At 36.9% G+C, this 21,903-nt stretch overlaps 1 protein-coding gene across 1 annotated transcript in view; it reads right to left on the bottom strand.

Moving 5' to 3' along the window:
- rxfp1 (relaxin family peptide receptor 1) overlaps positions 1-21,903 on the bottom strand; it is an 83,555-nt gene that overhangs the window by 13,982 nt on the left and 47,670 nt on the right. The window contains exons 3-15 of the mRNA XM_038700335.1: positions 20,367-20,450; positions 12,025-12,130; positions 8,426-8,497; positions 7,407-7,478; positions 5,535-5,606; positions 5,194-5,265; positions 4,923-4,991; positions 4,707-4,778; positions 4,407-4,478; positions 3,466-3,537; positions 2,417-2,488; positions 1,881-1,952; positions 74-303 (exon numbers count right to left, since the gene is read on the bottom strand). Of these exons, the coding sequence (XP_038556263.1) occupies positions 74-303; positions 1,881-1,952; positions 2,417-2,488; positions 3,466-3,537; positions 4,407-4,478; positions 4,707-4,778; positions 4,923-4,991; positions 5,194-5,265; positions 5,535-5,606; positions 7,407-7,478; positions 8,426-8,497; positions 12,025-12,130; positions 20,367-20,450 (1,137 nt within the window). The remainder of the gene's footprint in view (positions 1-73; positions 304-1,880; positions 1,953-2,416; positions 2,489-3,465; positions 3,538-4,406; positions 4,479-4,706; positions 4,779-4,922; positions 4,992-5,193; positions 5,266-5,534; positions 5,607-7,406; positions 7,479-8,425; positions 8,498-12,024; positions 12,131-20,366; positions 20,451-21,903) is intronic.

Raw genomic sequence — 21,903 nt, 5'->3', positions numbered from 1 at the left:
TGATGGTAAACGATATTCTACAAATAAAAAGGTAGTTTCTACTACATTCCTCATTAAATGTAAAGTGACTTACAGCAGAGGGAGATGATGCACATGGCGTGGAGTTTGTTCTCTGAGCGGATGTACGAGCGCATGCAGATGACGAAGATGTTGCCAAAGCAGGTGGTGGCAGAGACCACCCAGACAAAGACCCTCAGCACGATGTTGGCCAGCAGGTCCTCGAAGGACGAGATGCCGTCTGTGTTGGGTTTGCAGCTGCGCACATGAGGAGCGTAGCCACAGTACTGGAATTTCTTGAAGTAGCTGTGATTATAGATCAAATAACAGTATCGAGTTAAGCAAAGCATAAGGGAGTCTATTTATTTAGAGCTGTGAACTCTTTGACAGCATTTATCTTTTTCTAAGCTGAGACAGTTGGAAAGCAGATCTCCCTGCAAACAAAGTATTTTTGTTACTCTAGAAGAAAAGCCCTTCAACAAACTCTCACAGCCCTTATCTCAATGCCATCACATGCCTAAGAAGTAGAAACGGTTGAATATCCAAACTGATTTATTTTTTTAATATAAGCCAATGAATTCATTTGAAGTAGTTTTTGCAAATTGGTTCTGCATGTATTGCACAAAACAGCATAAATTAAGTTACATTCCATAGAAATTTGCTGAAAATACTGTGTATAAATCATAAAGACATAAAGATACTATTGGTAGATGAGTCAGTGAAAGTACAATTAATTAAAAAAAATATATCAAGAGTATCAAGTTAAGCAAAAGATACGTGGAACCCTATTGTTTTTGTTCTGATTATTCTTTCTTTCTGTCTTTCTTCTTTTTCTCCGCTAAAAGTGTTTAATAAGTTTATTTGCAGCTGTGAAGTCGACACTCCTAAACGGACACAGTTAAAAAGCAGAAAGACATAAAAACAAAAATAATAACTTTATTTCAATCCATCCAGTAGTTGTGGAGACATGTCATTCACAAATGTCAACTATGGTGGCGCTGCAGGTAAAGTCAGAGAATTCTCAAAGTCAGTAGGGACCAGGATTTATTGTACAAAACTAGTGGAGGGGACAAAGTTGTGGACCAACCGACCATCAGACTACCATATTCCTAGAGCCATGCTGCTAGCAAGGCTAAAAGCTCAACAGCAAAATATGTCTTACCTGGAACATAACTAATAATTAACTTCCTTTGGTTAATCCATGTACCTTAGATGGAACTACTTACTACCAAAGAAATAGTCCCTATAAAAAAGGTTTATAACTTTACCTGGGGATTATAGAGAGTGCCAGGAACACTGTTTCTGTGAAGTATTGTTGGAAATTCCCAATTCAATGCTGTGACCACCACAAATAAATTCAAGGGAGTCTCAATGAGTTTCTATTCACCTCCACTGTATTAGTGCCAAAGCAGAAATCTCAGAGAATCTCAAAATCTGGACAAATAAAATGAAAAACTGGATGGTTGGATAGACTCAAGCTAGAAGTTGAGTCAGAAAGTATGCGCTTTGTAATCTGTGTGCCCATTTAAGATTAGATAAATTTTCTTTGAGCAAAAAAAAAAGTATCTACATCTTATTGTATGTTACTGGAACTTGAATGAAACTCTACAGTAAAGAGCCTTTAAGAGCTTCTGTGATTGTATGCCAGACTGAAAGGACATTTATATTCTCTGTTTCATCCTTTCCAGGACCTGCATGGGTGAATCTGGAGCTGTTTTACCCACAGAGAAGATGGATTACGCTAAGCCTGATTCCATCATCTCCCAGTTGGAAGCGAAGCCTGACAGTCTTGATAAGGCTAGAATGGGACTCGCTACTGGAAATACGGTCTACATGATGAAGATTAACAGTATAAACATAGACGATGACAATGGAGTACTTACATATGAGTCAAGTATTTTAGAGGTTCAAACATCCTCCGTTGTATGTTTTCTATTTCTATCCCTTCTATGCTCCTGGAAAATACAAAGACAAAGTTATAATGTCTTTATCAGATGCCACACACACAAAGATCCAACACAGTACTGGAACGTCTCCTCACCAAATTGCTTTTCAAGGACAATGAGAAACATTTATACTAGCCTTTCATACATATTTAAACTTTTGTGTGAGTTCATGTTTGTATCTCAAAGAAATAGCACATTAACTACATAATATCCAAATAACACTAAAAGACCACCATGCTGTGACCCCCCCACACAATGGGACAACTTTGAGAGAATATTGACCTACTAACTTTTCAGGGTCTTTCTTTCCATTTTCCAGGTTTATATCACATTTGTATGTTTGTTGAACTTCTGCACTTACATATGACAGGAGAGCTCTTCAAATATGTCTTAACACAAAGGAGGCCTAGTTTCTCTATGTACAACCGGCAGGTTTAGTTGCAGTCATTTAGCTTGTAGCAACGTATACTTACAATGACTTCAGTTTATGCAGCTTGTCAAAGTGGTCAACTTGGAGCTCCACGATGGGATTGTACGATATATTCCTGGAAAACGAAGATAAGAAACTCTGTAGTGACAAAAAATTTTCATTGAATTGAAATGAATCCATTTATTAATCATGTAACAGTACATTACACTTTATGCTTATGAAAAGGCACAGCGAAGCAACTTTAAATGCTACATTTCCTTTAAAACATTAGTGAAATTTCTCTGTCTCTAATTCATATTTTATGCATGTGGACTGTTGTTTTCCCATCCTGTCTTGTACTACCTATGACATCTTCTTATCTACCCACCACATGTGGTGTTTTCTGTTGGAGATGCAGTGCATAGACTGCCTACAATTTAAAGTTACAATAGTTTATTTTTATAAAATCAAAATGCCATTTTTGCTAGTATTTATGGTCTGCAATTGTCATTCAATGTATTTCCAGTAATCAGTAATTATCTCTCTACATAGTAGTTTTTATTGGTAGTGGTGGAGTCTGTGGATTCAGTTTGCCTTGCAAGGGAATTACAGATATTTAACATGTAACCCAGCCCAATTATATCTCATTGATAGAAGCCTCACAAGTTCACTCTCTTCACACCGTGTCAGAGCTCTATCAAGTTTCTGCTAATGCAAACACAACATCCTACTGCTCCTTCTCATTAAAAGTGCGTAACTGAGGAAACACAGTGTCACTTTTATTGTGAAGCAGCCACAGAAAATTCAATGCCTTTGTCATTGTGGTTAGTGCTGACTGCAATAAGTTATCAAAAATGCATCTATAAAACAAGACAATGGTGATTTTCTGCATTTTTTAGACAGTGGATGAAAAGATTTATTTATCTTTTATTTAATTTTAATCAAGGTAAATGTACTTTGCATTTAAATTTATTTTTGCAAAAATCTTACTGATGGCTCTACACCAATTCCCTGACAGCAGGAGGATAAATCATATTAACTATTCACGGAAGGAAGAGATATGCTTGCATTCAGAACTCTATATCCCAGTGTATTTGTGTAAACATAACTCACAGTTGGAGCAAATCCTCCAGTAAGACAAAGAGATTGGGAGGAATCGCTACCAGTCTGTTGTTAGATAGATCCCTGCGCACAGAGACAAATACACAAACAAGAAACAAATATTGATGTATAACACAGGGTATCTGATGGATCCATACAGATATTTTACAAATAAATTCATCCTCTCTTACACTGTACTGGTGAATTGCCTAGCATGCACACTAAAAACAACAGCTCACCAATAAATACTGTCTGGTCCGTTTATCATCCAATCATTCAGTTACTGTTTTCAGTATGTGCCAGGTTCATTTATAAGTAATTAAGGCACATGAAATGAAAGAATGACACATTTCATGGCAAATTTAACAGAAATCTAACCTTATCTAACTTTATCATGGATGAAAAAGTCAGTCATGGGGAAATTTTTGACCTGACAAAAAGGTATGAGGCCCACCAAAATAATTAAGAATCATCCTCTGGGGACCACAAATATATCTACAAACAAAAATATACACAAACACAAACAAACCACAGACCCAAATGACCATGCTCAGGCCTAACAGCTAGAGGGGCACAAAAGAAGAAATGGCTTTCATTTACAAAATTAATGTATTTGTTCAATTGAGCCTTTATTCTGAATGTGAGATTGTTAGACACATGTCCTTGTTTGGTGTCAGATGTTGCTTTCAGCTATATTTAACATTTTTACTACTCAGACAAGAAGTTACTGCGTCTTAAGGTTCATATACTTTATCAAGCATTGATTGTGAATGTTAAAACGCTGCCTTGAAGATCATTTAAAAAAAAGATTACAGAGGAAATTAGGTTATTCCAAGGGCGTCACAAACTTTTCTCTCGACAGTACATTTACTGTATTTTTCCATGCTATTTTTCTCATCTCATTCAATGTGCTGGTGTTTCTAAAGTCATCATCATCAACAAAAATAACTTACAATTCTCCAAGCTTCTGTAAGACTGAGAAAGCCTGTTCGTGTATATGACTGATCCTGTTCCGCTGTAAAACTCTGATGAAAGGCAATAAATACAAAAAAAGAATCACATTATTACTTTTTTACCTTACTATTTCCATTTAATTAATTAATTCTAGCACTGATTCCATGTATAGGCCAGTAGCTGCAAATCAAACTTTGAGAAACTAAGGCTAATTTGCTAGCCTCTCATATAAATTCTGGCAAAAGTCAAAGCAAAACTTTGCATTTGCCATAGACTAAATTATGTAAATGTATACTCACAGGACTGTCAGCATACTGCATGAGTGTAATGAGACATTTCCAATGGTTTCAATGAGATTTCCCTCCAAATCCCTGCAAGAACATGTTACGGAATATACACACACGGAGGAAATATACAGGCCCACCAACACAAACACACATAGACAGAATAAATTCATCAAAAGACATGTCACTTTTATGACAAGACAGATTTTGATTTCTTGACATCCTACTTACAGCCAGTTCAATCTCGGCATTTCCCGACAAATGTCATCCAGCCTTGTCAAAGAGTTGTTCAACAAAACCCTGTCATTGATTGAGACACAATGTAACGAGGTGTAATGCATTTTCCCTCAGTGTTCAAAGGAGGAAAACCCAATTCAGTCTAAACTAAAACAACAAAGGCTCTTAATACCAGACTATTTGATGATTTTGGAAGACATCACAGTAAAGCAAAACAGAAAAAATATCTGACTGGTGTAGCATGAAATGTAAAATAAATACTCACAGTAAAACAAGTGAGTTCAGTCCTGCAAAGGTCATGGGGGATATTTGATAGATGTTGTTATTTTCCAGGATCCTACAACAAAAAATAGGAAATGGTTTCAGCCTCATTTGCAGAATATTGATTCAGAAGAAACTGCATCAATTGAGATATGTGTGATGTATTACCTTTATGCAAGAAAAAGAAAACAAAATCTGCTATCAGTGGGAATTATTTATCACAGACTTCTCCTTTTCCTATGGTAAACCAATATTTAAAGAAAGTAAAATATCCTAATATACTATTCATGCAGCATTCTATATTCTTTCGCTGAATAACTTTATTTTAGTAGAGAATAAACATACAACCACTCCAACTTGTGCAGGTCCTGGAACACCCCCGGCATCAGGACAGATATTTTGTTATAGCTCAGATATCTAAGAGAGAGCACACGAGTTTGGAAGGTTACCTGAAGAGGATGCTCTAGGAACATGCTGAATAAACTAAAACTTGCATAGCTAAGTACTTTACAGTAGTTTCAACCAAGTATTCTACCTGCATTCCACAGTTCATACTTCCATAGTTTCACAAACTTATTCTTATATAACTTGCATCATTTTTTATGTTTGTCTATGTGTAGCACCTTATTACCAAAGAAAATTACCATGTAAAATACTAATTGGCAATAAAGCGCTTTATGATTCTGATTGTTCTTATTCTATGCTCTTCTGTGAAAGCTTTCCATAATATTTAGGAAACAAAGTTGAATCCTGAAACTTCAAATTAAAACAGCTGCAGTGTCAGTTATAACTTACATAATTAACAGTGACAAGTAACAAGCTGTAGCACTAATTTAAAGTTAAGCCAGAGACTGTTAATTTCACTAGCTGTAATCACAGCTGCCACTGGCAAATTTACTCAAAAAAAGAAATACCATTAATGTCATTTTTCTAATAAATGTTTGCTAAATTGTTCACATTCACTATAGAAACTAGGAAGGTTTACATAGAAGTTGACTATTAATATATATAGGTATAAACCTTGACAACAAGCAACTGTTATTTTATCTGAATAAAAAGAGTGTTTGATAAAAAAGTTTGTGATTATTCAAAGTGCAATAATATCCTGTTTACTACTATGTAGACCAGAAATATGGGCCTCTAAAAATAATTGCATGTTATAGAAAATATATCAAGCAATAAAAGACTTATGGCTGTTAGAGAGAACCAAGAGTGTGGATCGCATCACTTTAGTTCTTCTGGCTTCCTGCGTGTCAAATAATTGATTATAAAATCCTTCTGTTGGTTTATAAAGCACTGAATGGTTTAGGGCCAAAATTCAGTTCTGCTGCTCTGTTATGAACTGTCCAGACCTCTCAGATCATCTGGGACAGGTCAGCTCACTGTGCCTACAGTCAAAACTAAACATGGAGAAGCAACATTTAGTTTTTATGCACCACATGTCTGGAACAAACTTCTAGAAAACTTTAAGTCCGCTCTAACTCTCAGATCTTTTAAGTCAGGGCTCAAAACTATTTATTAAGTTAAATTTGGGACTACTTATTCACGTCTTTCATGGACTTCGTAATTTTTATCCTACAGTTGAAAATATTTGGTCTTATTTTAATCTTGTATTTTACTTTGTTGCATTCCTTGTGAATCCTATTTTTGTGTGTCTTTTTATACTGCCTTGTGTTTCTTTTTCATCTAATGCCTCACAGCATCAGCGTGGCATTAACAAGGATCTGCTCTGCTCTCTGAGGAAGCTCGCAGAGAATCTGAGCAGGAATCAGGAAGTTAGAGAACTAATAATAATAAGAGAACCTTATATAACCTTATTTACACCTTTAAACATACATGAATATTAAATGGTAGTTAAATTAACAATAACAAAAATATACTGAATTATGAGGAGGTCGGCATGGTAATGAAGCAGAAAATAACATTTCCATTTGCTGTTTTGGTGATCCATGTGGGCTGGACATTTGTATGTGCATGATGCAATAACTAAGTGTCAGGTTATCATAGCCATGTTCTGTGAATATGATTCAACATTACAAGTCAGAAACATGAATGAAACAGCTCAACTTCAGTAGTAAATAAATGGCAAAATTTATGTTGTGCTTTTATCCTAAGCGCTTTCAAAGGTTTTTGCACTTCGACGTGACAGGAGCAACCTGCTCAGTCTGTTCATAAAGCTGGATTAAACTGGTATGCATAAAAAATGACACAACTTACAGCCTTGTTAAATTGTACAGCCCTCTGAATGCGTCAGGACTCACATCTCGAATTCTGTTGTGCTGGAGATATCTACAAAAACAAGCACAAAACAGTTTGTAAATCATTTGAATTCTAAATGAACAATGCGAGAAAAATTAATTAAGCCGTGGTCATGTTGATTTATAGGAAAAACACACATATAATACAAAAATTTTGCTGTTGGAGTGAGAAATACAACTTTGTTTACACGAAGAACGACTAGGGATATTAGCCCAGCTGAGAGAATTACTATTTAATATCAAACAATTGTGGTCTGTTTGGCACCTGGCATCGTCTTGTAAAGCACATACTGTGAGCTCCACTGACAGCTGCGTTTTGTCTCTTTGTGTATTTCACACACCTGACAATTCATTCTGATGTTTGTTTATGCATATCTCAGGAAAGTTTTCAATCCGATCAAACCTTCAGAGCAGCAACTGAAGGCTGACACAGCCAAATGGTTCCTGGCGGAGGATAAGACCTATTTTCCTGCAGTCAGTAGCACTGTGTGAGGTTGATAAACACTGCAAGTCGGCAACGAATGAATCCGTACGCGGAACAGAACAATCACTTCTGTCCATATTCCCATAAGTCGTCTTAGGTTTACACATCAGCTTTGTAGTTGTGAAATTCATTTGTTGTATTTGTCACTCAAAGGCTAGTCATTATCTCGGTATCATGAAGGCATTATGTTTTACTAAATGAATAGTGCAAGCTCTCATGCATGCTAATAACCCTAATTTTCAGAAAATGGCTCTATTTGGTAGGACAGTAATAAATGCGGAAAAATATATATAATGTACTGTAAACATATATTTATATATATACATATATACATACATATATACACATACATATATACACATACACATACATACATACATATTTATACATATATTTATATATGTATATATATGTGTGTATATATACATGTATATATATATATATATATATATATATATATATAAAATGCAAATGATACTTCATGAGAAACTCACAGTTTCTGTAGACTCTGGTACTTAAAGAATGTGTTTGCTCTCAGTTTCTGAAGCCGGTTCATTTGTAGGGACCTGAAGGATAGGAAGAGGTTCAAAATCATCATAAAGAATGAGGTTTACAACATGAACAATACTCATCACGATTAAGTACTGCTGTATTTGAACAGCTGACCAGCTGACCACTTCAGACTGTTTTAACACGTGCGTTTAAATTTTATTGGGTTAAAATTTGTAATTAATGGAGTTTTCCGAGAATGTGATCACAAGACATGACCATCTCAAGGTTCTCTCTCTCTCTCTACATACATATATACACACACACACACACACACACATATATATATATATATATATGTGTGTGTGTGTGTGTGTGAAGAAATCGGATTTTATTTTATGGTGTATATATATATGCCATAAAATGTGTGTATATATATATGCCATAAAATAAAATAAAATGCATAAACATGGCAAACCTATTGGTCTTTTTAATTCAGTTTTGTCATCTCAAAGAGACTCCATTCATCCAGTTTATCCAGCTGTTAATTCCAAAGCTTTTAATGGATTAAAGGCCAATTAAAGACTCATCCACTCACACACTGTCATGTCAAGCACTTAGAAGTGGTCAGTTTTGGGAAGGTGTTAGATTTTCTTACTGTTAACTTTCTATGACATATAATTATGATTACAGGCATTATGATTAATTATGAGTCAAATTCCCCTATGGACAGAGGCACAATTTATTTTCATAGAAATTTCTCCATAGGGAAATTAGGTGAAAATCACAGATTCTCTACTATCCCACATTTGTAACATTTCAGAATTAATCTTTTTGTATAAAGGCCCATTGTGTGTAACCTTAAGGCCAAATGCTCAGGATTAATTTATGACTGACTTCATAAGAAGCTGATTTTTCTAAACCTGCACTGTTATATCGGCTATCATTCTTCTTCTTTTCTTTTATTGGTACACCGCTGCTCTTTAAGGTGCATTACAACCACCAACTGTGGATTTGTAGAAACTGTAGGACCGCTGTTGTTGTCTCTTTCATTTGTGGACATGGTCAGTCTTAAAGGGAGACCTAAACACCCTAAAACAACAATTTTATTTACCAGCATCTGAGGCATTTTGACTCTAGCAGAAACTGATAGGTATTAAGTAATTAACTAGTAACATTATTGCATTGTGAAACAGATGAACAGGTGTCTGGGAACTGAGTGTCAAAACTTAACCCCACTAAATATTTATTATAATTTTTCTAATTCATATAAAAACAGTAATCTAACTCATTAATTTCACTTTGGCTCATACTAAAAAATAGACACACGTGTGTTACAACCGTGACTTATTGGACCCAGTCAGGAAGTGATGGATGTGGATGTCTGCGTAATTGTTTTGAAAAGTCTCGGTTTCCACCTGTCCAGACTAAAACACAATCCTACAGTATTCTAACTTAGCAGCGTTTTCAAAAGTCTCAAATGTTTCAGGGGTTTGATAACATCAGGATAGTGTGAACGCTAGCTGTAAACGAAGCCAAAAGTTGTGTTTCAAAACAAAAACATATAAGTGTGGATGTGGCCTAAATCTTTCCAGAGGAAAATCCTCTAATGATAGACCTTTTGTGTTTACACTTCCAGTACAACAGCAGTTACAGTAACATGAATAGAAAGAGTGCCACCTAAACAAAGTAATCCTTAACAGAAAGTCTAGGAAAAAATATGTCACTTTGCTGAGAAGGCTGACTGACAAATTAACCTCAAGGTGCACAAAGAAGAAAACACCACAGCAACATAAGCTTAGAAATCAAAACCTCTTTTTGGAATGTAATTCGGGTCTTTACAGCTTATTTCACTACCTGCAAAATGAACTCTTATCTCTGTCAATGACTGAAATATCTAAACAAGACTAGACTGTAAAATCAGCATGCTAACATGCTCACAATGATAATAAGATGGTTTAGTAGGTTCAATGTTACCTTGTTCACTGTCTTAGTTTAGCATATTAGCATGTAAACATTTGCTAATATACACTAAACACAAAATGCAGTTGAGGCTGATGGGAATATCAGTTTTCTGGTGTTTGGTTATAAACCAAAGTATTAGAAAAATAAAAGCTTAGACCTGATGGTGGCGCTAGATGAAAAGTCAGGGGATCTAAGTTGTTAAAATTCACTCTGAGTGGGACACTACTATGTGGGTAAAATGTCATGCCAATTTATCAAATAGTTGTTGAGACACTCAAAGCCATAGTCAACCACTCAACCAGTATCACCAAAGTCCAGATTCATCCTCCCTTCAGTTCTTCTCCCCCAAAACTCACACACACCTATACCTCTGGTCTCTTACTGCAAACACACCGGCTTGCCCCACCTCTTTCTGTTTCTCTCTGCTGACTTTCTTCATCAGTAGTATGTTTTATTAAGTTGCCGAAAATACATAGAACTCGTCTTTTGGATTTTTCAACCTGCAATTCTATTTTCACAGCAGCAAGTGCGCCGAATGTGGAGGACACTTGTTAATAAAGCACCCTATCGACCATCTACCAAATAACATTTGCACTGGTGTGTTCACTGTTGCTTTACCTGGCCTGTGCTTTAAAAATATTCACCGTGTCCACATCTTGTAATGTAATACCAGATAGCATCTATGTTTTTCTCTGCAAAATTCTAAAATGGATTGTCAAAGCTCATCCAAGTAAAGTCTATATATGGACATTACATTTACTATGTAAATGTTCATGCCCCAAAAAGGAGAAAAACTACAGATTTTTGAGACCTCATCACTTATCCCCTGGACCACCATTAGGCCATGTGTAGGCTATTGTTATACAGCTATTTTGCCATCTACCCAGACCCATTCCACGTTGTATATGGACCACAAAAGTCTCTTGCTTTGGTCAGCTGTACTTTAAACACACAAAGAGTGACAGGCTCTTTGAACATTTCTAGGCAGTGAGGTTCAGAAGAGAGAAAAAAAGTGGGGCAGCTACAAAACATCATATAACCCAAATATGCCACAAAGAAAACGATGCTGTGCCAATGACAAGGCAGATACTTTGTAAGAGATAATAAGCCTGGTAATTGCGTTGATATTCCAGGTCACATAAAACAAACTAAATGCATGTGATAAAAAAGGGTAATGTACTGATCAAACTTCCACACACTTTGTAATAAATACAAGGTTTTAGGTCTTTGTCGAATATATGTTGAGAAGACAAAACGTATTTTGTACTTTTGTTTATTAAATCTTGAACACTTATTAAATCACTACACTTTTGACAAAAGACTCACCAGATGTGAGAAGTGAGTGATACTGGCTCTTACAAGACTTTCAAAGACATACACTACTTATCAGCTGAATGTGAAGGGGTTGCATTTGTCACTTCCACTCCATCCAGAGATTCTTCTTTAATTCTGGTTTCATGTAACTTACTGACTCATCCTGTGGCAATGACAGGTACTCGTGGTGGCAGGGTGGCGTTTTGGAGGGGGTGGGGAGGTCAACACTTCTCACATGCTCTGACAGTCACTGCCAGAGATGGAGGCTTCCTGGGGATTGCTTGAGCTTTAATATATTGCAAATAGGAGGATATCTTCTACTCACATCATGGTGACATTCATCGCCACCACTGGGATGTCTTGAAGCTGTGCTCCATCACAGTCCAGCTCCAAGTCTCGGCACTGGCAGAGCTCAGGAACGACACCTAGCACTGGAGAGATGGAAGGCAGAGGGAAGGGACATCAAAGGATGCATCAATCTGCTGAGTGTCAAGACTGAAGCTGTTTGGAAGAATGGCAACCTAGTCCTGCTGTAAGAGAATATAAATCCTAAGATTAAAGCAGCAGAGAAAAAATGAAAGCATAATGTGACTTGGAGGTGAAACACGGGTTGGCAATAGTCAATAACAGAACCAGGTCTCTCAAGATTGCTTATTGAATATTCCTGTGTCAATCCAGCTTTCATTATCTTTCATTAAATCACAGATTGGATGTGCAAGATGGGGTGAAACTGGGCAGATTGTTTAATCAAGCCTGAAAGCACATGGTAGATGACAGATCAGAATAAGCCACAAGGGGCAGTTAACAAAAGGCTCACCTTTGACAGACAAACACATTTTCATTAACAGACTAAACAGAGATAATTACACATTTGAGACAAGTCATGTTTAACTCCCATTTCAGCTAACTGAATGTTTTCAGAGTAAAAAAAGCTGATTGGCAGAGATGTTCCAAAAAAAAATTCACGGGTTTGTAATTTATTTTTTGATCGGTCAGTATTGGCTATATAAACTTTTATATATTTATTGTTGTTTGTAGTTTCAATAAGTGTCCTCCAGTAACTCATCAGTGTACTGTGATGTTGAGCAAACAGCATTGTCTTTAGTTCAATCCATGCTGAGTAATTATGGATCTCTTAGCTCTGTTACTGATGTTTCACCTTCCCCGGAGTTTTGGCTACATTTTCATTAACTTCCAACCACCACACCTAGATCCAGTACAGCAGAGAACTTCTCTCTTCCTCCTGAAACAAATTCAATGACCTCCAAGAGGACTTTAAAATGGTCAACAAGTTTCAAACTAGCGGCCTATAGGACTGCACCGACAGACCACACCGCAAGTTGAGGACTAGGAAGCGGAAGCGAAGAGATCCTACGACTCCAGACCCCTGGTAGTTGGCTTGTTATTTATGCTTTTCATCAAGTTTATTATTTAAACTATTTGTAATTATTTCGCTTCCGATTTCTGCGCTGTGCTCTTTTATTTGTTCTGCCTGACAGTTTTTCTCCCGCAGTTGTTTTGTTTTCACTGCTGTTTGTTGCTGTTTTTCAGCTGGTTGTCTCTTGTCATTTTCCTACCTATACCACCCCTCCCCGTTTTCCTGCAGGTATCTTCATTTTCGGCAATTGATGTATTTTCTGTCGTTTCCTCTTGTCACCCCCCCCCCCCCCCCCCCGCCATCCTCTTATAGTTGCTGTCCTTTCTCTGTGGTGTTTGTTTGTGTGATGTTTGTGCTCCCCACACCATTTCCGCCCCCGAGTGTTTTAAGACTTAAAACTCCAAAATCTGTCTGACAAAACACAGAATCCAGCTCCTCATACTGCATACGTGACTACTGGGCCGGACAGGGTGAAAAAAAAAAAGAGGATGAAAACCCCTTTCTCATATAATTTCTTGCAATTATTTTTTAATTATCTCTAGTGTTAATCTTGTGGCTTGTGGGAACACCAATGTCCAGAATTTTATATATATACACCGTAAAACTTTGATTAATAGCCTAGGCTTTTATTTGCTAAGATAACTGAATTGACTCTGCCTATATTTGGGACAGGCGTCCATATGTATGGGACAGGCCTTTAATTCCTCTTGCACAAAACTGCAATAGGCTACTATGAAACAGTTTATTTATTTTAAACAGAATACTACTGTTAAAAATAAAAAATGATCAAATAATATTTTATTTTGTAGGCAGCAACCTAATGAAAACAATAACACGGTGCAGGATAAGAAAAGTGTGGCAGAAGTTAGCAGACAGAGAGCACTTCACTTGGCAGTATTCATAACTTGGATTAATTTCATGAAAAGCTGTTTTGATTCTTTTGATCAGCAGACCCTTACAGAGTAAAGGAAAAATACTCAAGGAACAAACACATTCGGACTTAATGAGTGCTTCAAAGGTAACGGGAGTTGCAATTTTTTTCGCCATCTCCTGTAGCCTACCATGCTGTTCTGGAAAATCTATAAGAATTAGACTTTGGGGCTTGTTGTTTCCGTTAAATGAACTACTGAATGATTGAATTATTGTGGAGAATCTAACCGATCTAACGATGTGTAACATGTCCATACTGACATATTGCTCATATGTAGTGTTGTAGTACTCAAAACCGGTCTTGGTCTTGAGACCGCATTTGTACTTGGTCTTGCCTCGGCCTCTGACATTGAGGACTCGGGATTTTATTTCAAGACTGTAACTTTGGGAATATCAATAAATTGCATTGTCTGATTTATTAACATTATTAACGTTATTAACTTTTACTGCCAGCGTAGACAAAGGTAAGCTATATGTACGTGACGTTAGCAGACCTAGCAAGCTTACGTATTTATACTGTATTTGTATGTTATGCTATATAATGCATGTTTCAGGGCACTAATTTCAGTTGCTTGCCAGTTATTTGCCACCTAGCTAGGTGTGCACAAGCTACCTAATTTAGTTAACATATTGAGGGGAGTAGCTAATGCAATTAGTTTGTTAGAGTCTGAGGACAGGGCATGTGGTGACAACTTGTTCAATTACAGTTACAATTTTGCTTCTGATAAGCAATGATGAGACAGGCCACATACAGCTATGTAGCTAATGTGTAAGTTAAGTTACATCACTGTTAGCAACTGTCAACTGCATACAGCTCCAGACATAAAATCAATCACAAATGAATTAGCACTTAATTTTTCTATTAAGATATTTATTTTGTTGAGGAAAAGGGACTGAAAAACATATATTCCTTGATTTAACTCATGCATTTTTGATGAAAATGATTGTGTTAATTACCAATATTGAATGATGACATTTTTTATCATATCATATTGGCCATATCACCCAGCTCTGTTAAGTGGATGGTAAACATGGAAAAGGAGTGTTGAATAAAGATGCTTAAGTTGATTTCACCTCTTGGTGTTTGTATGTGGATGTTTTTATAGGAATGTGGATCTTTCAGATAAATTTGAGAAGTGCCTATTATCTCGTTCCACATTTTATTGTGTGTCATGTAATGTGGGGAACTGGTCTTGACTTGGTTTAGCCCCTAAAAGGCTTGGTCTTGTCTCCGTCTCGATAAACTCTGGTCTTGGTCTTGACTTGGTCTCGGTTTGGGTGGTCTTGACTACAACACTAATAATATGTTTAAACATTAACATTTTGTATTAATGATCTAAGCAGCTTAGAAGCAGCGAAAGCGGGCAACCTGGCAGGGTTTTATACACCCAAAGAACTTGTATAAAAACCAGACCAGGCGTTTAATCGAGGCCTGCGTTCATTTTTTCATTTGAAAAAAGAACTCTTACTGGTATCATAGTGCTCCTTCGGGCTCATTTCCTTAATAACATCTTATCATATCTCGCCAACATAGCACTTCCCATAAAACAGCTCTATTGTTAGGATTTCAGACAAGATCCTTTAATAGAAAGGACTTTTACTTTTGGGGGATGAGGTAGAGAACAAGACAAAAACAAGTCAAACTACATCTGTGTGTCTTGAGTTCTGCGTTGTGTATCTGCTAATGTGAGTACTGCTTTGCTATACTAAATCTGAATGAGTGAATGAAAATAAAATATGCATTGGCAACCCCCGTGGAAGTAAATGCTTAACTCTAGCAGTTTTACTATAATGCAGGACCACGCAATAGCTCCAACTTCAGCATAAAGACAATAATATGAAAGTTCTTGGAAATAATAATAGAAAAATGGTTGTCCATGTTTCAATGTCAATTTAAAGTCATCTGAAATGCTGCAAATTAATCTAAAAGGAACTGTACAAAAATACCAAAGAGGTAGGAAAGGTATATCAAGGTTAGGAAAATAGCAACAACTATTATTATGTACAAATCTTACAAATGGTACTGCCATAAAAATATGTCCCTGCAGTATATCCTTCAATAAATTCAAATGTGTCCAAGAGTAATTTGGCTTCTATTCATATAGATCCTTTGAGATAAATTATATCGCTAAGTGCATGCTAGGCTGATAAGAGGAGCATTAACTGCAGGTGTGCTGTTTTCTGAATTCAATCACGTTGAACGATCCTTCATTCTCTTATTCTCATTTCCTGTGTGAAGTCTATGCCTGTGCTTGTACTTCAGAAAGTGCAGGTGGAGAGTGGCAATAATCAGTGGTGATAACCGCTGTGCATTACAGCACCACATCATTTTTTAATTACCACATCAACCAAATCAACATGCCTCAAGGCTGACTATAACACTGGTGATAGATTTTTTCAGTCCTTTGGAGTAAATGGTGACCACTGTGTGTTCTAAATACGTAAAGTCTATTTTAATTAACGTATAAGCTCAGCCTTCCGCTTTTAAAAGAACAAAACCCTGGCTATCACGGTGGAATTTTGGTTAAGTTCAGACTGCAGGCCTTAATGCTCAATTATAAATTATTTCCCAGATCCGATTTTTTTTTTGACAGTTCAAATTATTACTTAAATGTGGGCCATATAGTCCAGTGTGAACTGTCCGCAGCCTGAAAGTGAACCGCATGCACAGAAGAATAACACAACGTCACACGCAGCAGCATGCTGTGGTACAGAAGTAAAAAGAGCCACAAAGGCTAGCTCTGGTTAGCTCCTACTTGCTAACCCTCTCATTTTCACGGGACACTTACGTTTTTCATTGTCCTCTCATGGGTCACATTTATCCCGGATTATGATCGGATTATAAGTGTTCACAACTTTCTGTTCTTTTTGGTACGATTCTGTACAATGCATCTGCCAGACAACCCAAATCAGGCAAATCCTACTGGGCTTTATTTTTGGAAATACAAAGGTAGGTGTACATTGATATTGTGCACATTCCGAGGATGGCATGGATTCTCAGTGAATGCAGCATAGATGTTAGCTTTCAAACAACTGTCATATTAGTGGGAGAGTCAAGATGCATGAGCGGAGAGAGGTATGTATTTAGAAGAAGATTTTTAACTTCACTGTGAGCATAAAATGTCATGGCTTAAAATGAAACCTGACAATTTGATTTACTTTGACTTGTTTGGGTTTTCATGTTTGGGACTTTGTAATTTAGTGCAGATGGCAAATTAAAAGTATAATTATGTCAACAATTAGGCCATGCATTATTCATCTTTGCATAGATAAAGTCTGACAAACTAACTGCCAACTAAATATACAGCTTTCAAATTAAAATACATTTAATGAAAGTGCCTGATAAAAAACATTAACTGATAGTAATTATACTTCATTTAACTCGAGAAGACCTGATTCAGTTAATGGAAAAACAGATACAAATGGGAGTTTTTACATGCAAAAACAAAATTGGGTATTCATCCAAACCCAATTTGCATTTTATATACGCATTGTGGTGGGTATAACGTGGTAATGCTAATTTTAAAAAAAAGGTTATCTCCAGTGGGAAGAGTTCAATTTGTAAAGTCCGTCTTAATCTTTTATCCTTTAGATACAATGATGAACATGTTATGTATGAATGTAATGCATTTTTATCACTTTTGTGTATTCAAAGTTAGTGTTTTATTATCTTTTCTGTCCCATTTAAGTTTTAGAAATTGCAGCTGAATCCTTTTATCTTCAGAAATAAGAAGAGCTTAAGTGCCTCTTTTGTGCTCTCTGTATATACTGTAAAACTTCAAATGATAGCTGAATCCCAAACAGCCGCCTACCCCGTTTACTGGCCTGGTGTGGGAACACATTTTGACAAATAAACACAGGTCTCAATTAAACGTCTGGTCTGGTTTTCATAGAAGTTGTTTGGATGTATAAAACTCTTAAACCATGCTGAGTCACCCGCTGTAGCTGCTTCTAAGCTGCTTAGATTGTTAATACAAATACTAATGTTTAAACTTATGATCAATATTTCAGTATGGACATGCTACACATCGTTAGATCGGTCAGTTCATTTAACGGAAACAACGAGCCCCAAAGTCTAATTCTTATAGATTTACCAGTGTAACCGGCATGGTAGGAAAGAGATGTTTTTTTGAGAAAAAAATGTGCCGACTCCCGTTACCTTTGAAGCACTTGTTAAGTCTGAATGTGTCTGTTCCTTGATTATTTATATTCCTTTGTGATGGTCCACCGATCAAGATCAAGATCAAGAATCAAAACAGCTTTTCATAAATATTAATCCAAGTTGTGAATCCTGTCATGTGAAGTCCATTGCTTTCTGTCTGCTAACGTCTGCCACACTTTTCTCATCCTGCACCCTGTTGTCGTTTTTGTTACGTTGCTGCCTTCAACACAAAAGTGCAAAAGACGGAGCTAGAACAAATGAATGCCGTATATTTGATAGTTATATTCTGTTTGAAATAAATAAACTGTTTCATAGTAGCCTATTTCAGTTTTGTGCAACAGAAATTAAAGGCCTGTCCGGTTTGGACGCCTGTCCCAAATAAAGGCAGAGTCAATTCAGTGATTTTAGCAAATAAAAGCCTGGGCTATTAATTAAAGTTTTACAGTATTCTCATTTTCGTTGCTCATGTTCTCTTACATTTTAATCACTGTAGATACATTTGATATGTTTCCTCTGTCTTGGTTATATAGTAGCGTATAGTAGATATATAGTAGATAAGCTGTCAGTATGCTTCATTAGAACTGCATGTTTGATGGGCGAACAGCTTCGGACACAAGTTGGAAATATTTCTTTTCTAGTATAACCTGGCACTTACTGTCTGTTGGTTTGGATTGACAGGGTTGTGATTGCCAGAACACTGGCTCTAATTGACAAACTTCTTATTACGTTAAATTTGTAGGGCCCTATTTTACACCCGGCGCAGAGCAGGGCACAGTGCAGAGCAATTGTCATTGCTACTTTCTGACTGACGCAGTTGTCATTTTCACACCCAGGGCCCACACTGTGTAAGTAGCAAATGTACTTGTGCACATCTGTGCGTCCATGAGAGTGTTGGTCTTAAAATGAGGTGCGGTCAGGCGCATTGTTGGTGCATTGCTATCTTGAAGCAGCAAAAATCCACTGTGCAAATGGCCATCAAAAACCTGGTATTTCCTGTTATTTTCTATAAAGGGCGGATTTTTCAGATTGTTAGATGCACCTGCATAGGAGCATTCTAGTGATGTGCAGATCACATTTATATTCATGAGCACCCGCATCTGTGTTCATTTACGCACGAGGCACAACAACATAACTTCATTGATTATTTCAATCTCCCGACACACCGACAGGATTGGTCAGGATGCACTGACAGCAGCCACTGTAATCATTACAGTAATTTGTTAAAGCAAACACAACACAACAAAAACTTTGAAGATAGAGACTCAATGAGTATATAATGCGGAACTGTTAACAGTGACTCCACAGAACTGTAGAGTAATATCAGGCTTCATGCTCAAAGAACTCTATGTCTCTCTCATCCACTTGAGCCCTCTCTCTCTCTGCTGTGAGTCTGCACCACACCTTTTTCATTTATTTATATGTTATTATAGTTTTTATAACTTGCCATTCATCCACCATTTAAATAGCAATTTCCATTAACAGGGAATGGAAGATGGCACTGATTGGATAAATTAATGTATGATCAAAACACAACTAAATGCACGATGTCGAGTCATGCACCATGCACTACAGATCATTTAAGTAGGGCCCTTAATCTGCAGAAGAAAAAAATGGATTTGATAAGTAGTGAAGCTGAAATTTTGGCTTTAGCTTTGCTTTCTTAACAAGCAGAAAAGAGATGCACAAAGCCCCCCTCCCGTATTGCTTTTGATGCAAAAAGTGATTGCTAGCTACTCATTCACAGTACTGAATTACTTTTATGCTGCATGACTGTACTGAACAAATACATGTTTACCCTGTTGGCTGCAGTTCTTTATGTACATTCATGTCACTAAAAAATTGTGAACACCCACATCTAGAATGATTAGTATTGAAGCATTGAAGCATTAATAAATATGGTTGGTTGCATTCTGTAACTTTTTGTAAAATATGTTTGTTGTGTTTTATTGCTTCTATTTATCCATTAAGCATAAATAGAAGCAACAGTTCCCCCCCCCCAGTTACGTTTAATAGAAAAATTCTGTAACACAGCAGTGATTCAGCAATGAACCGCTTTCTATGTGCTGCTTCAAAGGACAAGAAAAAACATGGCATTGTTATTTTCAACAGTGGCAAGAAAATGTTATATATATATGAAAACAAATTCACCAAAAATATCTTCAAGTATGCAGTTTAGAAACAGAAAACCAGTACTTACAGCATACATTGGACTTGGTCCCAGTGTTATAGCTGGGAATTCCAAAATACTTGTCAAGAAGATGGGGCCACCCATTATTATCTCCTGGGAAAGAAATGTGACAGACAAGGAGAGAGATCACCAACCATCATGTGTCCCTGAGAACATATTTTATTAAAGTGTCAAGTGTGTAATATTTCTGAGGATTTATTGACAGAAATGCAATATAAGATCCATAACTATGTTTTCAGTGGTGTATAAAGACCTTACATAATGAACCATTATGTTTTTATTACCTTAGAATGACCATTTTTATCTACATAACTGCAGGTCCCCCCTTCCGTGGAGGTTGCCCTGTTGCATCACCATGTTCTACAGTAGCCAGAAACGGACAAACAGCGCTACAGAGTGCGTTTCGTCGCCAGTGTTCTTCTTCTGCTTGCCTAATTCCGGCAGTGCAGACGCTGGTAGACGCCATAGACTGTGTATTAGAAGTGGACTTAGTCATCGTGACACCCGTTGGTTTGTGGACTGCCGTTTTGAACAAGAATATCCAGCTGCAGCCCGCAGACCTGACAGAAGTTGACAGAAGTTGAACTTCCAAATATGGTTTGTCCCAGAAGCCACCGTGCAAGAAACATGATGTTTATCTCAGCTCACGTACAGTACAGATCCTAATGCAAACTGTTTTATTCTTTAGAGGACAACAACAGAACTTTAAATACACTTCTGAGAAGTTTTTAGGTGAGATATCAACTGTGTAGATTTCAAAAATTGGCAGTTTTATGAAAATTGACAGCGAATTGAAAATGTGTTCAAACGTTTTCCGAAGCTCTGCAAGTGCTGACTATGGTGCCGACGGGTGTTATTGCTACAGTAACATTACCGGAGGCTGCACAGCACAACACAATGGTCGACATGCATACAATCAATAACTTTAGGCACACACCCTGTGATGGTTAGGTCAAGAGTAATGTACTCCGGGGGGCTGTCAGGGATAGTTAGCTAGCTAGCCCCGGTTAGCTCCCCCAGGCCCAGTCACACAAACCACTGCAGCCAACACATCAACAGCTGAACGATAGTGTTAATGTTCGTACCGCTGTTATTCTATCATTAAATTCTCAGTAATGTTGTAAAGTTTTAATCTAAATCAAGATACATCTGGCTCGTTATGTAATGTTACAGAATATTCTTGGTTCATGAAACTTAAAATATACAACAACAGTGGTATGAATTGAAACATTGCTTTATTATTATCATTAGGCTATTATAAATAAATATTTGCAGGAATTCTAGTATTAATAATCTATATTAATAATATATAATTATAGTATAGTAAATATTAACGCATAATGGACACTGATTACTATGTTGACACTTGACACCTCTTTTTTAAAGCTCTTTTTTATATTTAACGGCTATGCGTGGGCTGAGCAGCTGAGATAATCGTCATCACGTTTTGTGCGCGGTGGCTTCTGGGACAAACCGTATATAGAAGTTCAACTTCTGTCACGTTTGTCTGCAGGCTGCAGCCTGATAGGGCGCCGCCATGTTGATT

This window comes from Micropterus salmoides, unplaced genomic scaffold, assembly GCF_014851395.1.
Source record: "Micropterus salmoides isolate LMB-PRFRI ecotype aquatic unplaced genomic scaffold, ASM1485139v1 Ms_hic_scaffold_5, whole genome shotgun sequence".
NCBI lineage: Eukaryota > Metazoa > Chordata > Actinopteri > Centrarchiformes > Centrarchidae > Micropterus > Micropterus salmoides.
The sequence above is the reverse complement of the archived record's forward strand: the minus strand, read 5'-3'. Positions and strand labels throughout refer to the sequence as shown.